Below are 24,065 nucleotides of genomic sequence, written 5' to 3'. Positions count from 1 at the left end.
CTGTGACAAGAGGAGCCGAGGGAGTTCAGGAGATCAGAGGCAAAGCAGCAGTTTCCTCTCTTCTGGGAAACCAGATGACCTTCTTCAAAGTGATAATGTAAACAGCTATCCAACAACGGCTGGAATCGTGGGAGTTTGAAATAAAACGTGAAGAATTCTGCTGCAGGATAAGTGTAGAGACAGCAATCAATGTAAGTTGTGTTCATTTACTTTTTCCTTTTTTTTTTTTTTTTTTACCTTTTTATCCATGAGAGCAGGCATTTACTAGAGCTAAGATCAAAGCAAATAAGTTACATGGCAGGGTGATTTTTTTTAATGATTTTTTTTCTATGCAAGCTTTGAAGCTTTTGGAAAGGAAAGTGTATGTTTTTAGTACACTAATAACAGATAAAGGACACCTTATGGCCCAGGAGAATGGGATTTCTTACAGCAACAGATTGTGATACATCCTTTGTGGAGTGATTTTTTTGTAAACACCATATGAAATTTCAGTTACAGCAAACCTGTAAATAGTTTCTGAGTTGCTGCTTTTTACAGAGAGACTGTGTTGCATCTCTATTTACTGCTTTTTCTAGATTTAACATGGTAGTCGTCTGTCACTGCCTAACTGGCCTGTTTGCTGCGGCAGGGTTACCTCCAGCTGCAGAGGCTTCAAACAGATGTTTTCAATTAGCATCACTCTCCAGAAACATTACTCCGAACAAGCATTTGTTGACTTTAGATGTGGAGCTAGGGCAGCACGGGATTTCATAATGTGTGTGCCTGGTGATACGAGTTATAGACGGCCATAAAACCCAAAAGCAGGTCATGACCCAAACCCTATCAACCATGCAATCAATTGTTCCTGTTGCCGTTTACACTTAGACACAGTTTTCATTTTATGACGTTTTCACGTTAGATTAAGTTTTACGCTGTCATCATCTCCTTGCTAAATTAATTTGATAATAAATGGCTTTTACTGCACTGCATGTAGGTACTTTGTCAGTTTATAGTAAATGTCAGGTTTTTGCACAAATGTGAGAGGTTTATGGAAAATTTACCACATTACCACCTCATTTTTTCGTAGTTGTGATTTGAATGTGACAACATGCAAGGATCTGTTAGCCAGGCCACCACCTCAGCCTCAATTAAAGTGAACCACACAAAACCGCTAGATCTCCAACATGGAGGCCATCCAAAGACAACCGCAGTAGGGACTACAGCCAGCTCTTCCCCTTAGGTAAACAAAGTCTGTCTCTTTCCATAGTGCTGCGACGTGTGTGTGTTTGAATATGTCTCCGGCAGTGTGTGATCATGCGTGTGCCGACGCAGTTCTACACGTAAATGCAGCGAAGGCACCGATCCAACTATAACAATGTAAATTGTTTCAGGTTCAAAGTGCGCTCTGTTGTTGCCACCCACCCTGCTGAGTGGGAGTAGCACGACCATTTTTAGCAAGACGTGGAGTGATATATATTTATGTGAAGTTACCAAAACAATGGCATTGTTTTGTAGTAGAAATTTTAAAGAAAATTTAAAAGGTTTCCTCTCCAAAACGTCTGTGTCTGAGTTTTTCTACAAACTAAGGTGTATTTTATTTATCAGAAAGATGTCAGTAGGAATGTTCTTGTTTCTATTTGGGACCTTTCATTTGATCAAAGTTTAAAGGACCTTGTTTAAAGGAATATGTTTTAGAAACTGACCATTTAAAGAAGTCACTGACATAAAGAAGGCTCTGATGAGTCTCTCAGCTTAAAAAATGTGAATTAAATAGAGTGCAGGACACTGGCTATGTTTCTGGCAACCAGTGCAGGTAGTACTCAACCTTTTGCCCTATGACAGCTGGGATAGGCTCCAGCATCCTTGCAACATTGAATTAGATAAGTGAAAGAAAATGAATGAAAGGATGGAGAGAGGGATGGATGGAGTTAATTCAGACAGGCCGTGAAGTCAAGTAGTAGCAGAACTCATTAATCCCTATTTACTGATCTCAGTGACAGCCCATATCAATGCATCTAGTTGGCAAATCTCAAAGAGCACCTGCTTTACTTTGCCTGTAGATGTTTCCCATCTGTAAGCCACTTTGCAACCCACTTTCATCCCATCTCCTCCTCTTCATGTTGTATCTGATTTAATGCCATGTGCAGTGGTCATAAAACAGAGCCATACCATGCAAATAGACAAAACTGAAAGAAATTAGACACAAATAAATTCAAAAAAAAATTCTTATTCATAATGTCTGCAAAACAGAATCACAAAATAGAAAGGGGGAAATAAGCAAAACTCTCTATAGTGTGTGCCTCTGTGTTCAGAGGCTAAATGTCTGGCTGAGTGAGTGCAACGTAATGGTTACGACTAATATTTCAAACATGTCTGAAAGTCAGAGCTATGATTTAAGTCTTCAAGGTAATCAGCACAGAATGCTTTTGGTTAAAAGAGAAATACAACAGGTCTTTACCCTGTGGCTTAATTATAAAGAAGATCCATCAGTCATGCAGACGGGGTAATCAGGGTTATATTTATGAGATGATTAGTTCGACTCTGTGTATTTCTGTGAAACGGTACAGTTTGTGTCGATTTCTAATCTTTCTTCTTGATGCCATGTTATCTGGCACCCATTCTCTCTTTCCCTTACTAATTTTGCCTCACACAGCATAAGCATTGGTTACCAAGGCAACCATGCTTGCAAGGACCTGAAATAAAGTTGACATCTCTCTCTCTCTCGATCGAAATTAGTCATCATGATAATGTTCAGTGCTAAATACTAGCAGTTTCTGACTGCTAAGGAAAAAGAAAACACTGATGATGACTTGAAAAAATAAGGAAGGAATGCTCTAAAAAAATAGCACAGCAGTTGCATTATGGGAAATGTATTATCTCATATTTTTGGCATTTGATATACAGAAACTCGAGATATTTTTACCTCATGTTGATCTAACTGTTTGGAAGAATTTTACAGGCATTAATTATTAAATTTTTAATCAACATATTAGTCATTTATTAATCATAAATCAGACTTCATTGATGAATTTGGTTTGAATAATTGCTTGCACACTTAAACACTCAGCATTCAAACTATATATATATATATATATATATATATATATATATATATAATTTCACAATAGCAGAAATTGTTCTTTGTTGTGTAATAAGTAGTTTCTTACCTTTTCTGTCATCTATAGGAAACTATTTAAACTACAACTCTACGTGATGCCTATACTGAACAATCTCCATGCTGTGTTACGTACCTGTTAAAGAACAGAGATCCCTCTGTCAGCTTTTCCCTACAGAGAAAAGAGATAAAGCACTAGCACTGGTGTGATCATAACCCCCCAAGAAACCCATCAAGGGCAGAGATAAAAGATAAATCCACAGGTCAAAAGGTGGCTACACACATCCCAACACGCTGTGCCTTCCACAGGGCCAGATATCTTTCTTAAGTTCAACCATGACATGACACTGATCACCATTCCCTGTGCCTATGTCTCCCGGGTTTTACTTTGGGTTTACTCCAGTTCACACGCTGGTCCCTCATCTAGCATGACACCCTGAAAGCTTTCGCCTACTCTTCTCTAAGCCTTTAGAAAAGAAAGTCAGCTGTGACTTTTTGGTGTCATGCTTTGCAGTTTTTCTTGAGTTTATTGTTCACTCTGAAATGGAGTTTGCTGTGTTTGCTTTACTTTCTGAGTTTTATTTTATTTTTCACTTTTCACCACACAGTTAGTGGTTATAACTTAACTCTAACTATACCAAATCTCACCAATATGTTCTGCAGGAATGGTTTTACTTAGAGCAACAATTCTGCATCGGTATTTATATTGCATCTCTTTGATTAATCTTATAAGGAATTATACGATTATTTCCCAGAGTTTTACTCTACTGTAGGCTACATGCTTTCATTTGATCTATCCAGGCAGTATTTGTGTGTCTGATTTCAATGTCACATCCAGCAGAGCAGTAGTAGGTTTTTGACAAGAAAAAGGTGGGATTCCAGTAGCGGACATCAGTATCCTCAACAGTAATCTGTATGAATGAGTCGTCAAGTAATAACACCTGACATTTGGTGAGTTGCTTTCAGGATAGGCTGGCCTCACTGAAAAGTTTAAATAGCCAGCAAGAATGTGGTGCTTGGAAGGTGGGAGGATGTTGTGCGCAGACATTTAAGCTTGCTTGTGGTTTCTGGTGGGAACCCTGCCAGTAACAGGGAGGCAGGGTTCCGAGCGGAGGGGGGAGTTTAGGGGGTCACGCTGCTCCAGAGTGAGAAAGTTCTGCTTTTCATTACATCAACCCATATGTCCACATATCTGCCCCGCCTCCAAGACTCCACTGTGTTTCCTGCAATTGTTGTGTCAGTCAGTGATCTAATCCTTCTCTCTCTTACATCTCAAAATCAATGTGAATAAAATAATGAGAATTGTTATAGTTTCTCGTCTTTGAGACACTTTATGAATTGCTTTCTGTAAGCAAATATGCTATATTGTGGAAAACTTTTTTTTTGGGGGGGGGGGGGGGGGGCTTTGAAATATTATTCTGGCTTTGAAATATTCTGTTTTTGTATGATTGAGGCATACAGCTTTGATGTAAACCTCCTCGGAGCTGCAGTTGGATCACAGGCGTCTCAGTTATTTATGATATGAAGTGGCAGGAGTTAATGAATCACATACTGAGAGGCAGAGAGCAGGAGAGAAGAGTAATTTAAAAAACACACACAGACACACAAACTTTACTTCAAATCCTCACCAAAAATTATTGCAAGCCTGTAAGATATTCCCTGGGGGGGATTTTAAGAATAAGGTTTATTAAGTAATATTACAGGAAAGCTACAGTGTGGTTGTGAAAAACTAAGCTCTGAGTGGCCATGCTTTTGTCCCGCTCAATACAAACGCTCTAGTGGGTGGATAAGTGAAGTCACATGGTCACTTTTCCTCTTTCCCACACCAACACACCCACACCCTCCTCCATGCAGCCAATCTTCACTCTTCAACTCACTACTTACCCGCAGCGGGCAGCCTGCTGCTTCGTCTGGATACTGTAGCAGCACAAGTTGCAAGCCTGTTTTCCCCCAAAACCATGCATCCGAACTGGGAATAATATCCGCGTGGCTCACCTTTATCCACGTTTCAGGAGATATTCGACGTCACGTCGCCCGGAGGTAGTTAGGAGAACTTTGCTTCAGGTAATTTTCAACTTGCAGTAACAGTTTTACTTTTGGGTTCATGTGCTCGCTTTGATTTTTTTTCTTCTTCAGCTCGTACCTCTAGCTTTGGCTAATACATCCCCCTCTGCGTTACTTTTCGTTGCAGTAACGGTTAAAAGTTGTAATTTGATGCCACGCATCGAGTGGTTGATTACAGGCTGCCATGAAAACAGCTGTGAGAGTGTTATTTCTGCTTTAGTGGAGTGAAATTGTTGCGTTTCCCGGCCTAATGTGAAGTAGACCTAGCTGTATCTCTCTCCACCCCCACATCAGGTAACACTGCAGCATCAAAGGCGCACGCTGCTTTTCAAAATATCTCATTTGCATGAGGCGACCAGGGCCGGCTGTAGCCTTTGGATTCGGTGCCCCTCGCCCCCCCCCCCCCCCTTTTTTTTTTTTAACAAAAAAAATGTTTTGGTTGAACGGCCTGCTCTTTTCTCCCAAAACAGCTAAGATTATTATAATTAATTATAAACTCAAATCTACTGCCTGTCTTTACAAAAATGTTTAATTAGTAGATTCATTATTTTAGACTTAACTACGTCTGTGTGCATTTCCAATGCTTCTGGGCTATTTGCTGTCATATTTCAAGTTAGTTACTTTATCAATAGTAAAGTTGCATCCTATGTAGTTATTGGAACTGTCAATAATGATGACTTAAATGTAGGCGGGTACATGACAAGAATGTTTAAATAAAGCTGTTTGACTGTTTTTGATTTGAATAAACCAGTCACATTTGTATTAACAGTAAAATAAAAATGTCTGGAAGGCAGATGTCAACAGTTGATTGAACAGTAAAGCCGGGGCTCTCTGTGTGACACCTCATTTGTTTGAGGTTAGGAAAAACAGATTTATTTAGTTATTTACGTGTCTTTTAAACAAACAAAGATACCACTGTGGTGTAAATGCCTGCAACTTTCTGCCTGTGGGGACACAAGTAGATGCTGTAGGTAACCCTGTGAAAGTTAATAAACTCAGAGGAAAGACAAACACAACTTTAGCTCCTGTTTGTTTTGTTAAATCGAGATTATTGGCAAACCTCTGTAACATCTTACGAACAAGTGCGTGTGCATAACTTTGGAAATTGTAAGTATGTAGATTGGTTCTGTTGCTGAAATCGTATCATTTTATCATAAAGTCTTATTATTTAGATTTCGTCCTGTGGACGAAAAAGGCTGTTCACCGATATCATTCTTTTCATAAACAAGGAGCTTTGAGGCTTCCTCTAATTTGGCTTGAGATTAGTTTGGGCAGTTTGGATTGTAGGCATGCTATCATGCACTGGTTACATGGATGGTTACCTCATGATGGCAGCCGCTGTTTATTCCATCATCTTGTCAACAGTTCAGGGGATGGAGTTTGTGTTATTGTAGTTAAAAGACTGTTTTTGTTAATAAACTTGTTGCTGTAAGCATGATTTAACCAAAAAAGAAAAGAAAGCCTGGCGTGCCAGTTCCCCCTGATATTATGCACCCTAGGCAACCACCTAAGCCCTTCATGCCTGGCTCTGCTGCTGGCCATGCTTTATAGCTTCTTGATGAACAGAAGAGTTGAAGCTGTTGCTACTTTCCTCTCACAGTGTATAAATTGGCCTCAGTCTGTGTGGAGAGGAAGGAGATGTTGAAGTTTGGTGCTGAAACCCACTAAGTAACAGAAAACTGGAAATACTGCCTTTCAGTTGTATTTGTCTGCCAACCCGTAAGGCTGCAGTTTATATCCATGTCTGTCCGGACTTATACAACATTCGTTGTGAAGAATCTGAAAGAATCCACAATGGTGTCACCAATTTAATATCAACCAAATGTGAAATAGTCACAATGTTGTCTGTTCTTTAGACATGGTGTTGAATAATTGTCTCTGTTAAAAATGCTTCACAGTGAAGATGACCTAACTTAACCAAAAACTCCTTTTATCCCTGCACCGCAGCATTTCGCGCCTTTCAGGCTGTTGCGTGCTGTGTCAACCTGACGTGTAGTTACATTTCTCGGGCTGTGCACGTCAGGTTACGTAGAAGGTTACGGCGTACAGTTAAAAGGAGATCCCGGTAACAACACAAGTTACCGAGTGATTTCCTGCTGAAATGAAATTCATGCCTAAGGCTTAGAATAACTTGATGGTTAGATAAACTGTCGTTTCTGTTAGCAAACAATAAAACAGTGTTTACCTAAGTGTGAATCAATGGATTGTAAACAATCTGTAAGTATTATTTAGCTGTTTAACAGTAAAGTTGCAACAAATATTTCTAAAACTTTGGTAAGTACTGTTTTGTTATGCAAACTAATGACCAGTTGACATAAACACTATTAATCATTTACTGTTGGCAGTGATTATTACAAAGTGTTGCCAGTGTTCTCTGATAAAACATAATATACCGCTGAGGAATGATAGAGACAGAAATGTGTTGGTTCTGTGCGTGTTTGTGGGGAAAAGTAAGTAAAATGTACTGATCGCAATAAAACAAAAATGCTATTATATTCACAGTAGCTGTGACTAACTTGTCATTTTTGCAAAGCACCAGCTTTTGTCCTTTCCAAGCAGCACCAGTCACATAACAATAATCGCCTCTCTTTTATCTCCTTCTCTGTAATTACATTAGTCACTATTGCACCCATCCAGCATCTTTTCTGTTAAAACAACATCAGTTGCCTTGACAGCCTGAATGCGAAATGAGCTGTGATGTTTTCTCCTTTCTTCCAGAGGAAGAGTGGGAGGCCTTGCGGTGAGGATATGAGTTTGGTGGATGTGAGGCAGACGGTGGGGTCTCTGACCCTGGCCTTGTCCAGCAACGACTCCAAGGAGCGCTACTTTGACCGCGTGGATGAGAGCGACCCTGAGTATCTCCGGAGCAAGAATATGTCACCGGACCTGAGGCAGGACTTTAACATGATGGAGCAGAAGAAGAGGGTCACCCAGATCCTGCAGAGTCCAGTATGTAGCAAGAGGCTTCATACAAATAGCCTCCTACACACAAGCTTTCACTGTGTATGAGTAATAAACAGAGCTTTAAACCCCAGAGAGATACACTCTACCCTTTACTCAATGCTGATTGTAGTGCATGTATTTTTTACTTGTTTATGTGCACATCATTTAATATACTGCATTCTATTTTAATATGGGTTAGCTTTAGCTTACAGAATTAAGTGTTACTGTGTTACTGTCCAGATTATTAATATTATTATTATCATCATTACTTTACAAAGGGGGTTAGTGTTAGTCTGCTTCTTTTTCTGTGTATCAGTGACTCATTTTTAAAGTTAAACTACACTTGGAGGCATTTTTCACTATTTTCCTTAAAATCCTAATTGTAGCACTTCTTGTTGTCCTTAAGCCTGTGTCAGTTTATTAGGTACATTTCAGTTAAGTTAATAATAAGACAGCACAGCAAAAACTCAGCCTAAATAATGTAGAGATTCACCCTAGGATATAATTTGCATCATTTAGAGATCTGTTCTATTATGTGATCTGCTCTCGTTGACAAAAGACAGAATAATATAAACACCAGTGCATATAATACACAGTATTGCTTCAGTAAAAAATTGATAAAATGGAGAGCAAATGGAGGAGACAGCACACAGTCAGTGTAAGTACAGGGATGTGAAATAAGTACACACCAATGAAGTGCATGGAAATAAGACGAGCCCACACTCATCTGTGATTGCATAACCCACCAAACAAGTGGAGCTCATCACATCACCATGGGAACCGTGGTCGGATGAAGCAGAATGCCTGAGCTTAGTTGCAGCTCAGGAGAAAATGATGTCGTTTCAAGATTCACAGGCTACACTTGACGCAGAAATTGATGGTCAAGTTTAATGCCAGCTCCTTCTTCTAGTGAGCCCCCTTTTCACAGATGTACACAAAGAGCTTTTTTTTAGTGGTCTGGTGATTTGTGTATAGTTGTTATAAGGAGCATCTGAAAGCTCGCTGTGCTTCCCCACACATCCTGTGAAGGTGTTGGAAGTAGGACAAAGATAGGCTGCGTGTACATGAGTTGCTAGGTTTTAGCTTCTTTGTACCACATCTCCTACTATAAAAAAGTTTTATTTGGTTTTGTTTGCAGGTGTTTAAAGATGAATTAGAAGGTCTGATTCAGGACCAGCTGACTAAGGGCAACAACCCTACAGGTCTCATGGCACTGAGACAGATTGCTGACCTGGTCATGGCCAGCACCACGGGAGGGGCAGGCCCCTTGACTGCTCCCATCAGTGAGTGGCCTCGTGTGCTCGTGTGTGCGTCTGAATGTATCCATTTATGTCCCTTTCGGCCTGTTTGTCATTCAACGTGTATCCTGCGTCAGTGTGCATCAGCCAGACTGAATATCTTCATTGTTGGAGGCTGAATTCCCCAACTCCTGTGACACTCAACAACCCTGAAACAGCATAAAATGCTCAATAGTGCTTTTATTAAGTAACTCTCATGACCAGTCTGAGTAATCAAGTATAGCAGTTTGCAGTGTTCATTATACTGGCCTGACCTTTTACCCCTGTGTTTCAGTGGGAGGTCACAGAGCTGACACTGGGAAGTTATAGTTTTAGACAGTTTAATGATCAAAACTGTAAATGTTTGGAAAATGTAAGAACATGCTTTGAAGAGTTGAGGCAGACCTGCGCCTTTAAAAAGCCAAAGTGGCTATAAAAGTTAATGCCCTGTATCATTAATGGCCTTATATGGTATTACATCCCCAAAATACCCTCAGATACACTTTGGGAATTCTGAGTAGGGCCCTTTTTTCAATCTTCAGCTGAGGAGACTCATGTTCCCCGGGATGTTTGACTTTACATCCTGTGGAAACAAATCATGTAAACATGCTTGTACATTTTTCGGATGCACTGCAATGTACAGATGATGTTATGTGCTGTGGCAGGCATCGGGATGGTGACCCCAGTCAATGACTTGTATGGCGTAGAGTCTCCCTCCTTTGCCAAAGGGGAGAAACAGAGTCGCTGCAAGCTGGCCAGCCTCTACAGGCTCGTTGACCTCTTCAGCTGGGCTCGCTTTACAAGCTCCTACATTACTGTGAGTACAACTTCACAATCATGCTCCAGTGCACACCTGCTTATGTATGCAGCACGAGGTTTGTGTTTCTTTATGTGTGCTCCTTGTTCTCTGGCACCTGGAAGGCTTAAAGGGGAATACCACTTTATTTTCAGAAACTATATATTATTTATGGCATAGAAAAGTAAGGTTTGTGAATATGAAGCAAGAATTCACAACCATACATCTGATGTACACCTTGGAGAACATCAGAATGTTAGGTTCTGATATTCCCCAAAGACAAAGCAAAGACAGACACATTTTTGAGTTTTTCTAAGTTAAAAAAAAGCTTTTGTCTGTGGTTCAGAGTTTCTTTACCCTTGACTTGGGAAAATGTGTCTTCCTTCTCTTAGACAGTGTTAACCCCTCTTGAAAAGAAAAAAAAAACATTGTAAATGTAGAGATTTCATTCCTCATGGCAGCAGCAGTGGTGGTGGTTTTTTTTTTACTTAGACAAATGTTTAAAAATGCTGCCTCAAAGCTTTTACATCAGTTAATTTATATTAAAGGATAGTCACAGGATATGCAGTGTATAAAGCCTCCGTCACATGGGCCTGGTCACCAGTGGACAATGCTTTTCCAACCATCAGTTGCTAGGAAAAAATGTGTATTCCCCAACGGTTTGGAAAAGGCTGCTGAGGTTTGCTGGCAGTAGGTAGGTGAGACTGGTTGCAAAGAGTCGTATGGTGCTACATAAAAAAACCATTGTCACCTATAGTTTGTATGGAAGATGATGATTTGACTGCCCCGCCACTCAGTGAGCAGTGGCGAAACCGAAAAGTGTGATAAATACAAAGGTGAAGCACCCTCTGTGTGACTGATTTCACCCAGTAACAGCCAGCAAGCACTTACCAACCAGCTGGGGAATACACATTCTTACCTGGCAACTTGAGGTTGCCAAGCGGTCAATGATTTGTATCACCTGGGTCTGTGTGAGTGAGGCTTTATCTCTCACTGCTAACATTTATCTGCAAAACAAAACCAAAGCAATTTTTAAGCATTTTCTGCCAGTGAGTTTGAAATATTCCAAAGAGTAATGAAACCAGAAAGGGCAGCCACATTGATGCTACATGAAGATACATGTAGACTATATAAAAACAGACATAGCTCTTTTTGGGACTCTTGTTCTGAAGCCCCTGTTTTGCATTTAAGCCACTGTCCTCTTGATTTTTGTACATCAAACTTGAGCTTTTCGCCACTTTACTCATGTGTTCATTTTGTCATAGGTACGTGTCAGTAAAGAGCAGGACCACATTCTCATCAGTCCACGAGGTCTTTCTTTTGCTGAAGTGACGGCAGCAAATTTGGTAAGGAAAGTAGTTGAGTGTGTTATTTTTAGTTGGGAATATAGTTTTAGTACTACAGATGGCAGTTTATTTGGCCAATTCTGATTCCCATTTATTTGTAATACCAGTTTCTGTTGATTTCGATTTTCTTTCTGAGACTAACTAAAAGCATATACAGACAAAAAAGTAACTTTTCATTAACGCCAAATATTATTTTCATGATTAAAAGAAATGATTAAACTTTACAATTTGCCTCAAACTATAAGTTTCAGGATCTTATTTAGAACAAGTGAAAATAAAGTGCTTTGCTACTGGAAAGCGGGACAAATAGTTAACTGAAAATTAGTTGCTGCTCACTCACCTTTACCATATACATATTTTGCCTTCCAAACAAAAGCAGTTGCATCAGCTTCATATAACAAAACAAACATCCGGTACTTAAATCGTTTCTAGTATTCCAGTATTTTATTGTAGGATCTCTACCTTAAAATATAAAACGTCTTGAGGCAACTGCAGTAAAACTGTACTGAATTAGCAGGATATTGACTATTTTCTTTTGTTCACTTATCTCCATTTTCCTCACGAATGCTTTGATCTGTTGCTCACGCCAGGCTGAGATCTGATTAGCTTTAGCTTTAGCCACTTGGCCTTTGTTAGCTTCTTTAAAATGTCCATGTTCAGCTGGGTGAAAATGATTTAAGTGCCTCATTAAGACCAACCGTGGTTTATTTTGGTGAACCTTGTGTCTTCACTCACAGTGATGTGTTTCCACACTAACATCATTTTAGTGTGTGGCTGTGAGTGTGCTGCATGTTGTATATGCATGAAACGGACCAGTTTGTAATTGAACATATGGTAGGCTGACCGGCTTTTCACTGGTCAATACGTACATCTCTATTTACGACATGTACCTGGCAACAGATGTGAATTAATAATGATTGGACTGAATGTAAAGTACACAAAATCATTCTGCAGTCACAAGAAAGGGCATTCACACACTCCTCCTGCAGCTGACAGGTGAACAGGTACCACCCCAATAATGTGACCAGCCGTAAAGTTTTACAAAATGATTTTAAGCAGATACACAGACGCTTTAAACATCAGAAATCACACAGTTAACAACAGCATAAAATCTGTGTTTGTGTTCTGTTATGACCGGAAGGGTCAGTCAGCTGTAAATTTACATTATTGCCAGTTGGCTCGTTCTCTTTCATGCAGTGGTCTTACACTTCCTGACAGCTGACGCACTCTAAAAGCATACGTTTTTCCTTAATGTTAGCTTTTGGTTTTTGCAGTTGTCATTCTAAAAATGAAAAATCGTCAAGAGCTCAGATCCTAATAGGATTTTTATTTGATTTACTTAAAGTAAACCAGTGTTAAATGAAGTCAAGTTCATTAAAAATGAATCCGAAACCAGTCGTAGTCTTGGGGAAATTTGTTAATTTAATTAACTGTTTGATTTTGAGACAATGGCATATCAAAGAAAGGATATGAAAAGTATCCGACACACAAGTGTGGTTCTGTGCTGTTTGCTGTCATCCACCTCACACTGTTTCACTGCTCGACAGGTTACAGAAGTAGTCATATTGCCCCCGCAAAAATAAAGGAAAGAAAAACAACACTGCATATTCTAAACTATTAAAAGAAATGCACTTCTACTACTGCTGACAATACTAAACAGCCAGCTCCCATTTCTCACAAATCTCTGCTTGTTGTTTGTTTGTTTTCTCCAATATTTAGGTGAAGGTCAACATAATTGGTGAGGTTGTAGACCAGGGTTCTACTGATCTGGGCATCGACCAGTTTGGATTTGCTCCCCATTCTGCCATTTATTCAATGCGCCCTGATGTGAGATGCATCATCCATGCACACACCGCAGTTACAGCCGCTGTAAGTACGCTCGGGGCAAATATTAAATGAGCTTCATTTTAATCAAAGCTGCTGCTAAATACTACTTTGGTATCACACGAAGAAGGCTGAGTTAAAGGCAGCCCCCTGCATGTCTAGTTATTTTAGATGCTGGCAGTCTGTAATGCAGTTTCTGTTCTCTCTCTCTCTCTTTTTTTCTTTTTTTTTTTTTTAACCATTTTCTTTGAAGCTTTGCTATAAAATGCACAGCACATGATGTGTGCACCATTTTATTTGTGCCCGACAGCGAAAAAGGCGCCTCTGTTTATGCTGGTGTGTCACACGCTTAGTTGTTTTTATCCCATGCTAACAGGTGTCCTCGATGAAATGTGGAATCTTGCCCATTTCCCAAGAGGCTTTGCTTCTGGGAGACGTGAGGTGCTTTGGTTACCATGGCAGCCTGGATGATAAAGAGACAAAGGTGGAGTTTCAGAAAGCTTTGGGCCCGACTGCCAAGGTACTGTCAAAGCAAGGCACTCCATTAGTGGCAAGCTCACGTTCACGTGGGACAGAGTGGGCTTATTATGTTGTACTGTATGCACATGTGCTGGGGGTATTTGTACCACTGGTTGGTAACTGTAAATAGCTGAGTACACTAGAATATTTAGTTTGTTTAGATATGGAGTGTAGGTACAACAAATAGTCTTAAGCAGTTTGTTTAGCGTGTTTACCCATTTTAATAATAAATAAATAAAATAATAAAAATTAATAAATATTAGAACCACCTATTTAGGGACTACTCTGACATTTAAAGTAAAGTTAGATGAGACGATACCGCTCTCATGTCTGCCACGCAATCATTGCAAGCAGATGAGCAAATTTAAAGAGGTAGAGGCTGCTTAAACCAGCCGATCTAAGATTGTTCTAGGGCTCCCAGCCCAGAAATAGTCTGGTCTACCAAAGTGTTTTTCCTTGAAGCCTGCTTATTTATTCTTTTTTTCACCCCCAGTGGTAGTCCCATATATTTAGACTATGCTGAAAACTACAGCTCTGTGACTCATTTTTATTTATTTATTTATTTTGGATCTCTGATAGCTGAAGAATGCTGCATATCACTGCCATTTTTTTCACCCACCATCTAGAGTTAGGCAGTTTTATAAATATATCACCAAATGTTAAATCATTACTCAAAAACAACACAAACTGAATCGTCACCACCAGCTTCTTAATGTGCTGAACAATGACTACAAAGAGAGAAAGTTAGAAATGCTTTAATATCCTTGTCTGTACCAGATGGCATCCCTGGATTGCCACAATATTAGTGTGAAATGTAATGCTGAGAGCAATATTTGACTTGGGTCGACCAGCTAAGCAGCAGTCACAACATATTAATACTGCAGATATCTCATATATTAGTAACAAAAGATCCATAATGTGCATGAACGTAAACTCTAAAAGTGCAAAAAGAAGCTTTAATAGGCAGATTTGTTACTGTTGGACAGAACGAGGCTACTGTACTGCAGTCGTTATTTTATTTTAGCTGTAGCCTTGTATGGAACAGACAAATGTGAGAATGTCATTGAGCTTCTGGTCTAATAAATGCGTTCTTAAAAGAAATGTCTAATTAAACTTTTAATCATAGCCATATATTTTTCATTAATGCACATTCAGGATGTACTAATGTGGCAGTTTGTGTTTTTCAGCTGATGATCCTGAGGAATCACGGGCTTCTGGCTTTGGGAGAAACAGTAGAAGAAGCTTTCCACTATATGTACCACTCACAGCTCGCCTGTGAGATCCAGGTATAAAAATCGTTATTCTTGATCCTACCTGCCCTTGGTAATGGAGTGTAATTGCGCCATTCCGGTCAAAGCAATTGGTTAACTTCGATGTGGCCTTTCTTCACACTTCATAAGTCAGTTTTATGCGTGTGAGTCACTGATATTATTTTCCAGCTTTTATTTGTTGAAATGTTTTTCCCCTCTGTCTACAAATGAGTCAGACACATAAAACAGAGCAGTGCCTGAAATGGAGGCAAAGCTAATATCAAGCGTGCTGCTTGCTTGAGTAAAGCTGATTCAAATATGTGTCAGTGATCTCTGTTTACAGACAGGTGGAACCCTGCAGTGTTCCTGAAACACTCCTGTTGCTTTGTGCAAGAGATCCTTTTGCAGCGATTTTTTTGTTTTCTCGACTGTGTTGGTTTTTCCGTCGTTTTTGACGTGTTCAGAGTTCACCTCACTTGCAATTGTTTAATTATATAATTCTATGATGGATTGTTTTGAAATTAAAATGATGTGTCTCAGAAAAGAAAGTTTTAGAATTAATCTCCAATTTTTATGAGTGAAATCCTCAGTAACTGCACCAAATGCCAAGTGAAAATTGTATTAACACAATCTTCGATGGTACAAATGGCTTTGTTTAGGTGAACGCTATGAGATGTTCAGGCGGCGCGGACAACCTCGTTCTCCTGGACAGGGATAAGTTTAAGCCCCTGACCCAGGGAGTGGCCGCTGCCGGTGTCGTCATAGACAACGAGGTCAAGTGGAAAATAGGCGAGGCAGAGTTCGAGTCTCTTATGAGGATGCTAGACAACCTGGTGAGTGAACCCTGACCTGTGCCTTTTACCCACAATGCTTTGAGTTTCCTGTCTCACATGCTTCCTCGGGAAGTTGCTGACTAGAGGACACAATGAAACTTCATGTGTTTTTTTGTTTATCTAATCTTAAATTGATTTTTTTGTAATTGGCTCATATTGTTTTATGATATTTGCAGATTTCATTTCCTAATATTCAGGATACTGTTGTTCTAGCTGTGAGAACAGAACTCCTTCTGCTGGGCTTTGTAAAAGCATACACCCTGATTTTTATTTTTATTTTTTTAAGCCTCGCTGATAATGCCCAGGCCCTGACATGTTTTGTGGACACAGAAGATGTCAGACTGTCTGCTCGAGTCGCCTTCCTGCTAACAGCTCCGGCTGGAACAGACTGCAGCTGTGTTAGCTCTGTGTTATCAGAGATCGCCCACCCTCTCAAACATAGCTTCCAGATGGTGAGCCGTGCTGCGGGCAGTTACAGCCACACGGACCACACAGCCACTTAGTGCAATAACTCCCGTGTACTCAATTTGGAAATAGGATTTGGCATTTTCTTCCAGACTGTTGAGTATACCACAGGGCGAAAATGCCAGCGCAGTCGTTGCAACTGGACGCCTGACCTTCCCTGACAGAGGGTGGAGTTTGATTGTTGCCGTGTCAGAGATGATTCCCAAACAAAGACAACAAAAAAGCTGAGCTGCGCTAAAGGTCACAGCTAATGATGAAGGAATGGTATCTGACAGAAGGTGATTTAGAAATTGCATTGCATGGTTTTAAAAACGATTTAAAAAGAAAAATGCTCAAAGGAAAGACTTCTCTAAACCAAGCAATGAGATGGAAAGGTGAAACAGATTAGGGGTGTGGATGAGGAGTTGGCCTTTTAAAGTACCTGCTTAATTAAAAATATCCTCCTATCTGTCCGTTCACCTTTTCATTATATTAGATTCTGTCACACATGTTGGCAATAGTTACTGTAGCTCTTGCACTCCTTTGTACAGTTTGTGCAGAAATTTATGATGATGAATGCTACGACTGATACGCCCTGAATTGTATTTGTTTACTGTGTTTCAGTCACACTTAAAGCATTTTGAAACTGAGCTTTAGTTTCCACTGAACGGCTCTGTGAAAAATGGCTTGCTGGCACTGCGACGATCAAAGCTCAATGCAGAGGGGATTTTTATTTTTTTTGTGGCAAACTTGTCAAATTGCCTGTGCAGAAATGCCAGTTTTGATTGTTTTTAATGTAGCGTTACACTGCTTTTCTTCAGACCACACTTTTCTACATACTGCAAGGACCCATCACTAGTTTTCTAGTTGTCTCTCTCCGTCTTTGATGTATTGTTAACAACACACTCCTTCAAACCAAAGTTGTGTCTTCTCCCTTTCAAACTGGAGGCGTCTGCAAAAATGCTGTTTGTATATATTGCGTTTAAATATTTAAAAGTATTGTGTAAGTGGATTCTGGGTGGCCTGTGAATCATTTGAATTGTGGGGGGGTTGGAGTTTTGGGTTAATATTTCTTATTTATCCCATGAGCAGAGAAGAATAGTGCAAAATATTTCAAAGACTAACTTCTGGCAAAGGGAAACTCTCGGTGCGTGTGCCGCAATAATATTTTCTCCTTGTGTAACGTGCTAGGGATACAGAACGGGCCATTCTTACCGGAACCCCATTGTCCGTGAAAAACCCCGGTCTAAGAACGACGTCGAAATCCCCGCCACAGTGTCGGCTATGCCGCCAGAAGACTGTGAGCTTGGCCTGCGGAGCCCCTTCAAGTTTATGGCGCAGAAACAACAGAGAGAAAGGACCCGGTGGCTTAATTCACCCAACAGCTACTTGAAGGTCAATGTTCCTGAACAGTCACCCAGCGGGGACGTGAGCCCGAGGACAAAAACCATGGTGTGTTGATTTTATTGTCAAAGTGTAAGAGGAAATGAAACGATTTGATCCTATCGGCTTTGGTGTCCTGAGCAAGCTCGTCTTTTGAGGTGCCCATTTTTATCTGTGTTAGCCTGCCCTCTTGTGGCAAGTTTTTTAAATGCACTTTTTTATATTCTGAATTCTTGCTATTAATCTATGTGTGTGTTTGCTTCATTTAAATTCTCTCAGTGGATGAAGTCCTCGCAGCCAGGCTACAGCGTTGGCACACCAATAAAGATTGAAGACCCTAACCAGTTTGTCCCACTCAACACTGACCCCACTGAGGTTTTGGATAAGAGGAACCGGGTCAGTTGAAAAATGATCACATTTTCCACAAGATTGGTCCCAGATGTTACAAACCTGGGCGGTAGAAATGCACAAAGATTGGAACAGCTACACTGTCATTTGAATGTCAGTCATAGCATCTAATAACCAAAATCCTAAAGCTGAGATTCCTTTGTTGAATATGTTTGTTCAGATAAAAGAGCAACACAGAGGTGACCAGATGACCCCGGGACCTAAATCTCAGTTACTGGCAGGCATTGTTGTGGACACCATACCAGGACCAGTAAGTTTATGTATCATTTGTAAAAAAAAAACAATTGCAACATTAGCAGCCGGATTTCATGATGCAGTGTGTGTTATGGTATTTTAGTGTGTTTTGCATTTGCCTAAGCACGTCTGAAAATAACGCACAACTCAACCCACATACTAAATTGCTGCTCAACTCATGAAGACATTTTTCTTACAAATGTGTCTTTCCAACGGACGGGATTTATTGCTAACAATCATTGTTAAAACAAAGATAATTAACTAAACACAAATTTGTGGCCTTGGAGTGAAGTCCATATACAAGGTCTAACATTAGATTATAGCTTGTTGTTTACACACCTATGTTTCTTAAACCGTTCAGTTACGAGTTGGTGATCCAGGAATTTTGAATCAGTCATCTCTCCACAAATTAGTATCAGGTGTAGTTCCCCTGGTCTTACTTAGTTTAAACAGTGTTTCAGACTGCAACACACACAGCAGCATTGTTCATCAGGATCATGTGACACGACTAAAACAAGAGTTGTTCAGGAATGGTTTGAGGAATTTGAGTCCATTGATCTACAGATCTTTCAGCTTTGGAGGCTGATAAATGTCAAGATTACAAAAAAAATATGTAGCCAAAAAGCCCGAACACACAGAAGTAAAAGCATAGCACACTAAAATATTCTGTCTGTCGTGTTTATTGAAATTTGAAAAAGGTCACACATTCTTGTAGATTTTGATTGCGGAGGTTAACGCAGTGTTTACATTTATTTCCTTATGAAAGCAACCAAAAATGCAAATATAAAGAGGAACTAGATTTTTAATTATGTAGATTGTGCCAATTAAACACATGTAGCAACAGTCATGATCCTTCCATAAATCCTAATTGGAACACCTTCACAAAAAGACTGTGATTATTTGTTATTTTATTTTGTAAGTAAATAAAATATAATGCAAAGAAAGTTTCTAGCTATAAACATGCAAAGAATTTGAAGATTTTACCATCTATGGTACGCGATAGGATTAAAAGATTCAGGAAATCCACAGAAATCTCTGCATGCTAGCAGCAGTGCTGAAAGCCAGTAATAAATCATCTTGATCTTTACATCCTCAGGCAGTAGTTGTGTAGTGGAAACGAGTGCACGGGCTTAGGAGCACATCAGAAAACCACTCCGTTGCATTCAGAAATGGAAGCTGAATGGAGTTGGTGCAACTTGCTCATGTGAAGGCACCATTAATAATGAATGATATTTGGGTTTTAGAGCAACATGTACTGCTATCCAGATGCTGCATTTGTTTTTTTTGTTTCATAAGGGACGCCTTTCCTTATTTAAGCAAGAGATTTCTGTGCGTGTGATATCAGCGTGGCTCCATCATGAAAGGGTCTGGGTGCTAAACAGCCATGTCTGCAGTTCAGTCGGTTACCAGTTGAACATTTGTCACTTAACGAAAAAACAAAGTAGAAAAAAGAAGTCCTTCTATATTGGAGCAGCTGAAATCCTTCACCATGTAAGAAGGGGGGTGGGGGGAGGTGTTGTGCTTTGATAACTGTACAACAATTTATGTCAGAGCTCAAATGTTTACAGACTGTTTTAAAAGAAGAGGTGATGCAACACTGTGGTAAACATTCCCCTGACCCATTTTCCTTTTGGAAATAATATTGTGCATCAGCTGACTGCAACGGCATCTTATGTTTTCCCGTGTCTTTAGGCTTTCATCATTGAGGATGAAGAACAGACCCGCTCTCTTCCTCCCAATCCTTTCAATGATCTCACAGAGAAGGCGCTGGAAGAATACAAGAGCATGGTAGAAAGAAAGCAGCAAGGCCAAGAAGGTACTGTTCCCTATCCTTTATACATTAGTCAGACGCTTTACTGAGTTTGCTGTGGTTATTGTTGCCACACAAGAATTGTGCCATTAGGTTACGCTCAAGGCAGTTAATTAGCGCCAGCTTGTCCTGGGTGGAGGAAAGTTTGTACAGGAGGAAAGTTTCCTACTACTTCCTACTGGTGAGAGATGAGCTGTAGAGACACTCGCCGTGTCAAACTCCTTTTGTCTCATTGTGACTGTAAACAAAGGGAAATCTGTGTATAGGAAGGAAACATCTGTGCATCAAAGTAACTCCTTTGTTATTCTCCATCACAGAAATGCTTTACTATTGGAACATGTGAGCTAAGAAACCTATGGAATAAAGTTGTTAAAATGTGCTTGTGTTCAATACTTTTAGTTTGCATTTTGCATGCTGGCAGCATGAGTGTAGTGAGGTTTTTGGTAGAGTTGGGGATGTAAGTATTTGGTATACATGGTTAAGCAATGCTATGGCATAAACATGTATGGTTGCCAGTGGAACTGGGCCACTAGTGTTTAATGATGATGTAACTGCTGATAGAAGCGGTAGGATGACTTCTGAAGTGTACAGGGCTGAACTCTCTGCTTAGATTCAGCCAAATGCTGTAAAACTAATCGAAGCGTGCTTCACAGTGCAAATGGATAACGACCCATAGCATACTGCAAAAGCAACCCGAGCGTTTATAAAGGTAAAGAAATGAGATGTTCTTCAATGGCCGAGTCAGCCAGCTGATATAAACTAAATAGGGCGTGCTTTTCAGTTACTGAAGACCAAGCTGAATGCAGAAAGACCCACAAACAAGGAGCAACTGAACGTGGTTGCAGTGAGGCCCTGGCAGAGCATCTCAAGGGAGAAAACACAGGATTTAGTGATGTCCACGAGATCTAGACTTCGGGCAGTCATTGACTGCACACGAGTTTCATCATTGGTTTGTCCAATTATGTTTGACCCGTATTGTGTATAAAAATGATGGCAATTTTCAAACAGTTAATGCAATACTTTAGTTAAACCCCTTGCCTTAAAGATCAAAGTCTGCAATTAAATCACATACTGAATGTTTGAGTTAAAATCCACTCGGGTAGTATACGGAAACAAAATTACAAAGGTTTTGTCAGTGCCTAAATAATTATGGGAATGCTGGGATGCTATCTGGTCAATCTTAACATTGACCAGACAGAAAAAGGACATCTTCTAACCTTTAAGCTTGTGCTACCATAAGATTTTACAAACACTTTTCATGGTAGATATTAGTGGCGTCCCTGCTAATTCCTAACACAGTTGAAAATGATGACCAATCAGGTGCACTGTTCATACCTTTGTATGTGGAAAGAGGGGTAGAGCTAGTTGCTTTTAAAAATACTACAGAGGAAGGATACAAATATTATCTGGGCTAGTAATGTGGCGTAATTGTCGTTGAAGGTAAAACCAGTATAACCAGTCATGGTGGTAGAAAACAAAACAAATATTGCAAGATATTTGAGCGGTCCCCAGGGCGTTATCCATCACTAGAAACAGCTGTGGTGATGAGGAAGGAGAGCCCAAACAGAAAAGATAAAGTCATAACAGGTATAATAGCTTACTTTTATAACTGATACGGTCTGATCAAGAAGTCAGTGTGGTTTTCTGCCTCATTGATTCCACAGCCTCAACATCCACACAGTACAATAAAGCCTGGTATTAGATATTTCAAGTTTTCAAACTAAAACTGGGTCGGCAGCATTTCCAAAAGTCTCTCTTTTTGGTTTCCTAAAACGTGGGAATGTTGTGGACATCGAGATGTTGCTAAAGTAAAAGATATTAGTGTAGATGTGCTTTTGATCTTGGCTCTGGATGCATAAAGGGAAGTCTGAAGAGTGCAGTGCTGTTGTCAGTTATACATCCATACCTTCTTTGCTGTAAGATTGCAAAATGTGTGCTGCCGGGGAAAATTTCTACTGATTGATTCCTGGGACATTTGTTCCAACATTCCCGTTCTCCCTCTGAATGAATTGTGTAACCCTGTTAGCTGTTTGTAGAGTGCCGACATCAGCTTGGGATTTTATTTGTTCATATAATAGCCTAAGCTGACTCATACCTGCTTTGTTAGATGACTGACCCCTATGAGCTTCAATCCTTTTACAGAAGATGATGATGCCACTGATGCAGATGAGATGACCACATTTGATGGCTCGACTATCTCCCTCTCCCTCTCTCCCATAATGACGCCAGCTAAACAAGGTAATTAGCAAGTGAATGGGTGTTTCAGTTAGTGAAAAAGGACAAGAAATGCCTCAAATGAAATGGATAATTTAACGTGTTTTTATTCGCATCCCTCTCCGTTGGCTTCATCTCATGACAGACACAATACCCAATGGGAAAGACCACTTGGCAGAGATGGAGGAGGATCTGAGCATCGAGGTATCCAAGCTGAGCGTGAGCACTTCAGAAACGGTGGAAATCTCCATAACAACGAAGGAAAAGACGGGGGAGCCTCAGACCCCGGAGAGCCAAACCAAGTCTCCCAAGAAAAAGAAAAAGAAGTTCCGCACACCTTCATTCTTGAAGAAGAGCAAGAAAAAGAAGGAGGAGAAAGAGAAACTAGAAGCATGAGCGAATGAACCCGAAAAGCAATGAAAACGTCTGAATTGCCTTCCTAATTTTCAGTTTGTTGAAGGGAAGTGAAATAAGCCCCCCAGGACATTGTTGTATTTGAACACCCAGTTCCCCACATTCACAGCTATTATTCAATGTGAAAGTTTTTCAGAGATGTGCCAGTAGATGGTAATGTGGAAGGTTTAATTTCCTGTGAGATTTCATTTGACCACTGAGGGCTCAGCGGAGTTTCATCAAATCAAAATGCAATGCAGGACTGTTTTTGTTTTGGTTCTTTGTTCTCACCCATATTTTTTAACGGGTTTTAGAAATGGGTATCAAAGGAGACGGGGGTGACTCAGAGCCCTGGAGAGCCAAACGCAGGCCAAAGCTTTGAAGTTAATGCATCCGATCGGACGTGTTACATATTTGTGAATTTTTTTTTTCCCCCCTTTTTGCACAAGTTCATTGTTGAATGTATACTGACAGCTAAGAAAATTGTTTAGCAATTTAAAAAAAAAAGTAACTTCCATACCAGTAGTGTAACAGCGGCTGAAGATATTCAAATTATATGACGGTTAGACTTATAAGAAGTACGAGTTGTAACTGAACATAGTCATAGTTCTACTACCTTGTAATAATATATGTCGGTTTATATTATAGGTATTAACATTATAGTGTTTGAGAGATGATTTCTTTGTCTATTTACATACTAACTCTTATACTTAACACACAGTGATTGATAATTCAGTAATAATTCATGTAGTTTTTAACACGTGATATTGTTCCCATGGTTGCTGCTTTATTGTAATTGTGACAAGGAATTGACTGTGACTATCAGAAAGAGCTCAGCAAAGCGAGGATTGCCGCACGTTGTTTAGGAGTGACAAAGAGTGACTTTTTACAGAACTGACGGGGAAATCGCTTCATTGGATGAAAGTGGCACGTCTGCGCTGCAGAAAGTGAAATGAATGTGACGGATGCTGATGGCAGATTTTGGCTAAGTAGTTGGCTGATGGAAAGCTTTTCTTTGTAGCCACTGTTAGTTTGATATAAAGTATATTAGAGGGCCATATATTTACATCCCAGTCAATAATGTGAATGATTTGTTTAAACCCAAAGGGAGTGAATTCTTTGCCTTTGTAAATAGTTTTCTTTTTTCTTTTTTTTGTGAAGCTCTTTTGTTACGCTAAACCAAATGTTAAACAATGAAATATAGAGATGTGACAGTACAATCAAATAACAATA

At 39.9% G+C, this 24,065-nt stretch overlaps 1 protein-coding gene across 2 annotated transcripts; it reads left to right on the top strand.

Moving 5' to 3' along the window:
* Window positions 1–24,065, top strand: LOC146619859 (gamma-adducin-like). Of its 2 annotated transcripts, none has more exons than XM_085369772.1 (15): window positions 1–191; window positions 7,877–8,107; window positions 9,240–9,384; window positions 10,044–10,195; window positions 11,440–11,520; window positions 13,240–13,389; window positions 13,721–13,864; window positions 15,051–15,149; window positions 15,773–15,946; window positions 17,582–17,842; window positions 18,053–18,169; window positions 18,342–18,431; window positions 20,108–20,231; window positions 22,368–22,463; window positions 22,585–24,065. In XM_085369772.1, exons 2-15 carry the CDS (start codon window positions 7,907–7,909, stop codon window positions 22,833–22,835), a joined length of 2,085 nt encoding a protein of 694 aa, XP_085225898.1. In that variant the 5' UTR covers window positions 1–191; window positions 7,877–7,906; the 3' UTR covers window positions 22,836–24,065. The 2 variants fall into 2 exon arrangements, with proteins under 2 accessions (XP_085225898.1, XP_085225897.1); XM_085369771.1 differs by lacking the exon at window positions 1–191 and adding an exon at window positions 4,975–5,158.

The sequence above is a fragment of the Diplotaxodon limnothrissa genome, linkage group LG13 (assembly GCF_057381915.1).
Source record: "Diplotaxodon limnothrissa isolate DT_005_m linkage group LG13, D_limnothrissa_male_GT1.1, whole genome shotgun sequence".
Taxonomy (NCBI): domain Eukaryota; kingdom Metazoa; phylum Chordata; class Actinopteri; order Cichliformes; family Cichlidae; genus Diplotaxodon; species Diplotaxodon limnothrissa.
The sequence above is the reverse complement of the archived record's forward strand: the minus strand, read 5'-3'. Positions and strand labels throughout refer to the sequence as shown.

Coding starts and splice junctions, on each gene's coding strand:
- LOC146619859 (XM_085369772.1), top strand. CDS start 7,907: ATGAGTTTGGTGGATGTGAGGCAGACGGTGGGGTCTCTGACCCTGGCC. Junction 13,865..15,050: donor CTTTGGGCCCGACTGCCAAG/GTACTGTCAAAG, acceptor TGTGTTTTTCAG/CTGATGATCCTGAGGAATCA. Junction 18,432..20,107: donor TGGACACCATACCAGGACCA/GTAAGTTTATGT, acceptor CCGTGTCTTTAG/GCTTTCATCATTGAGGATGA.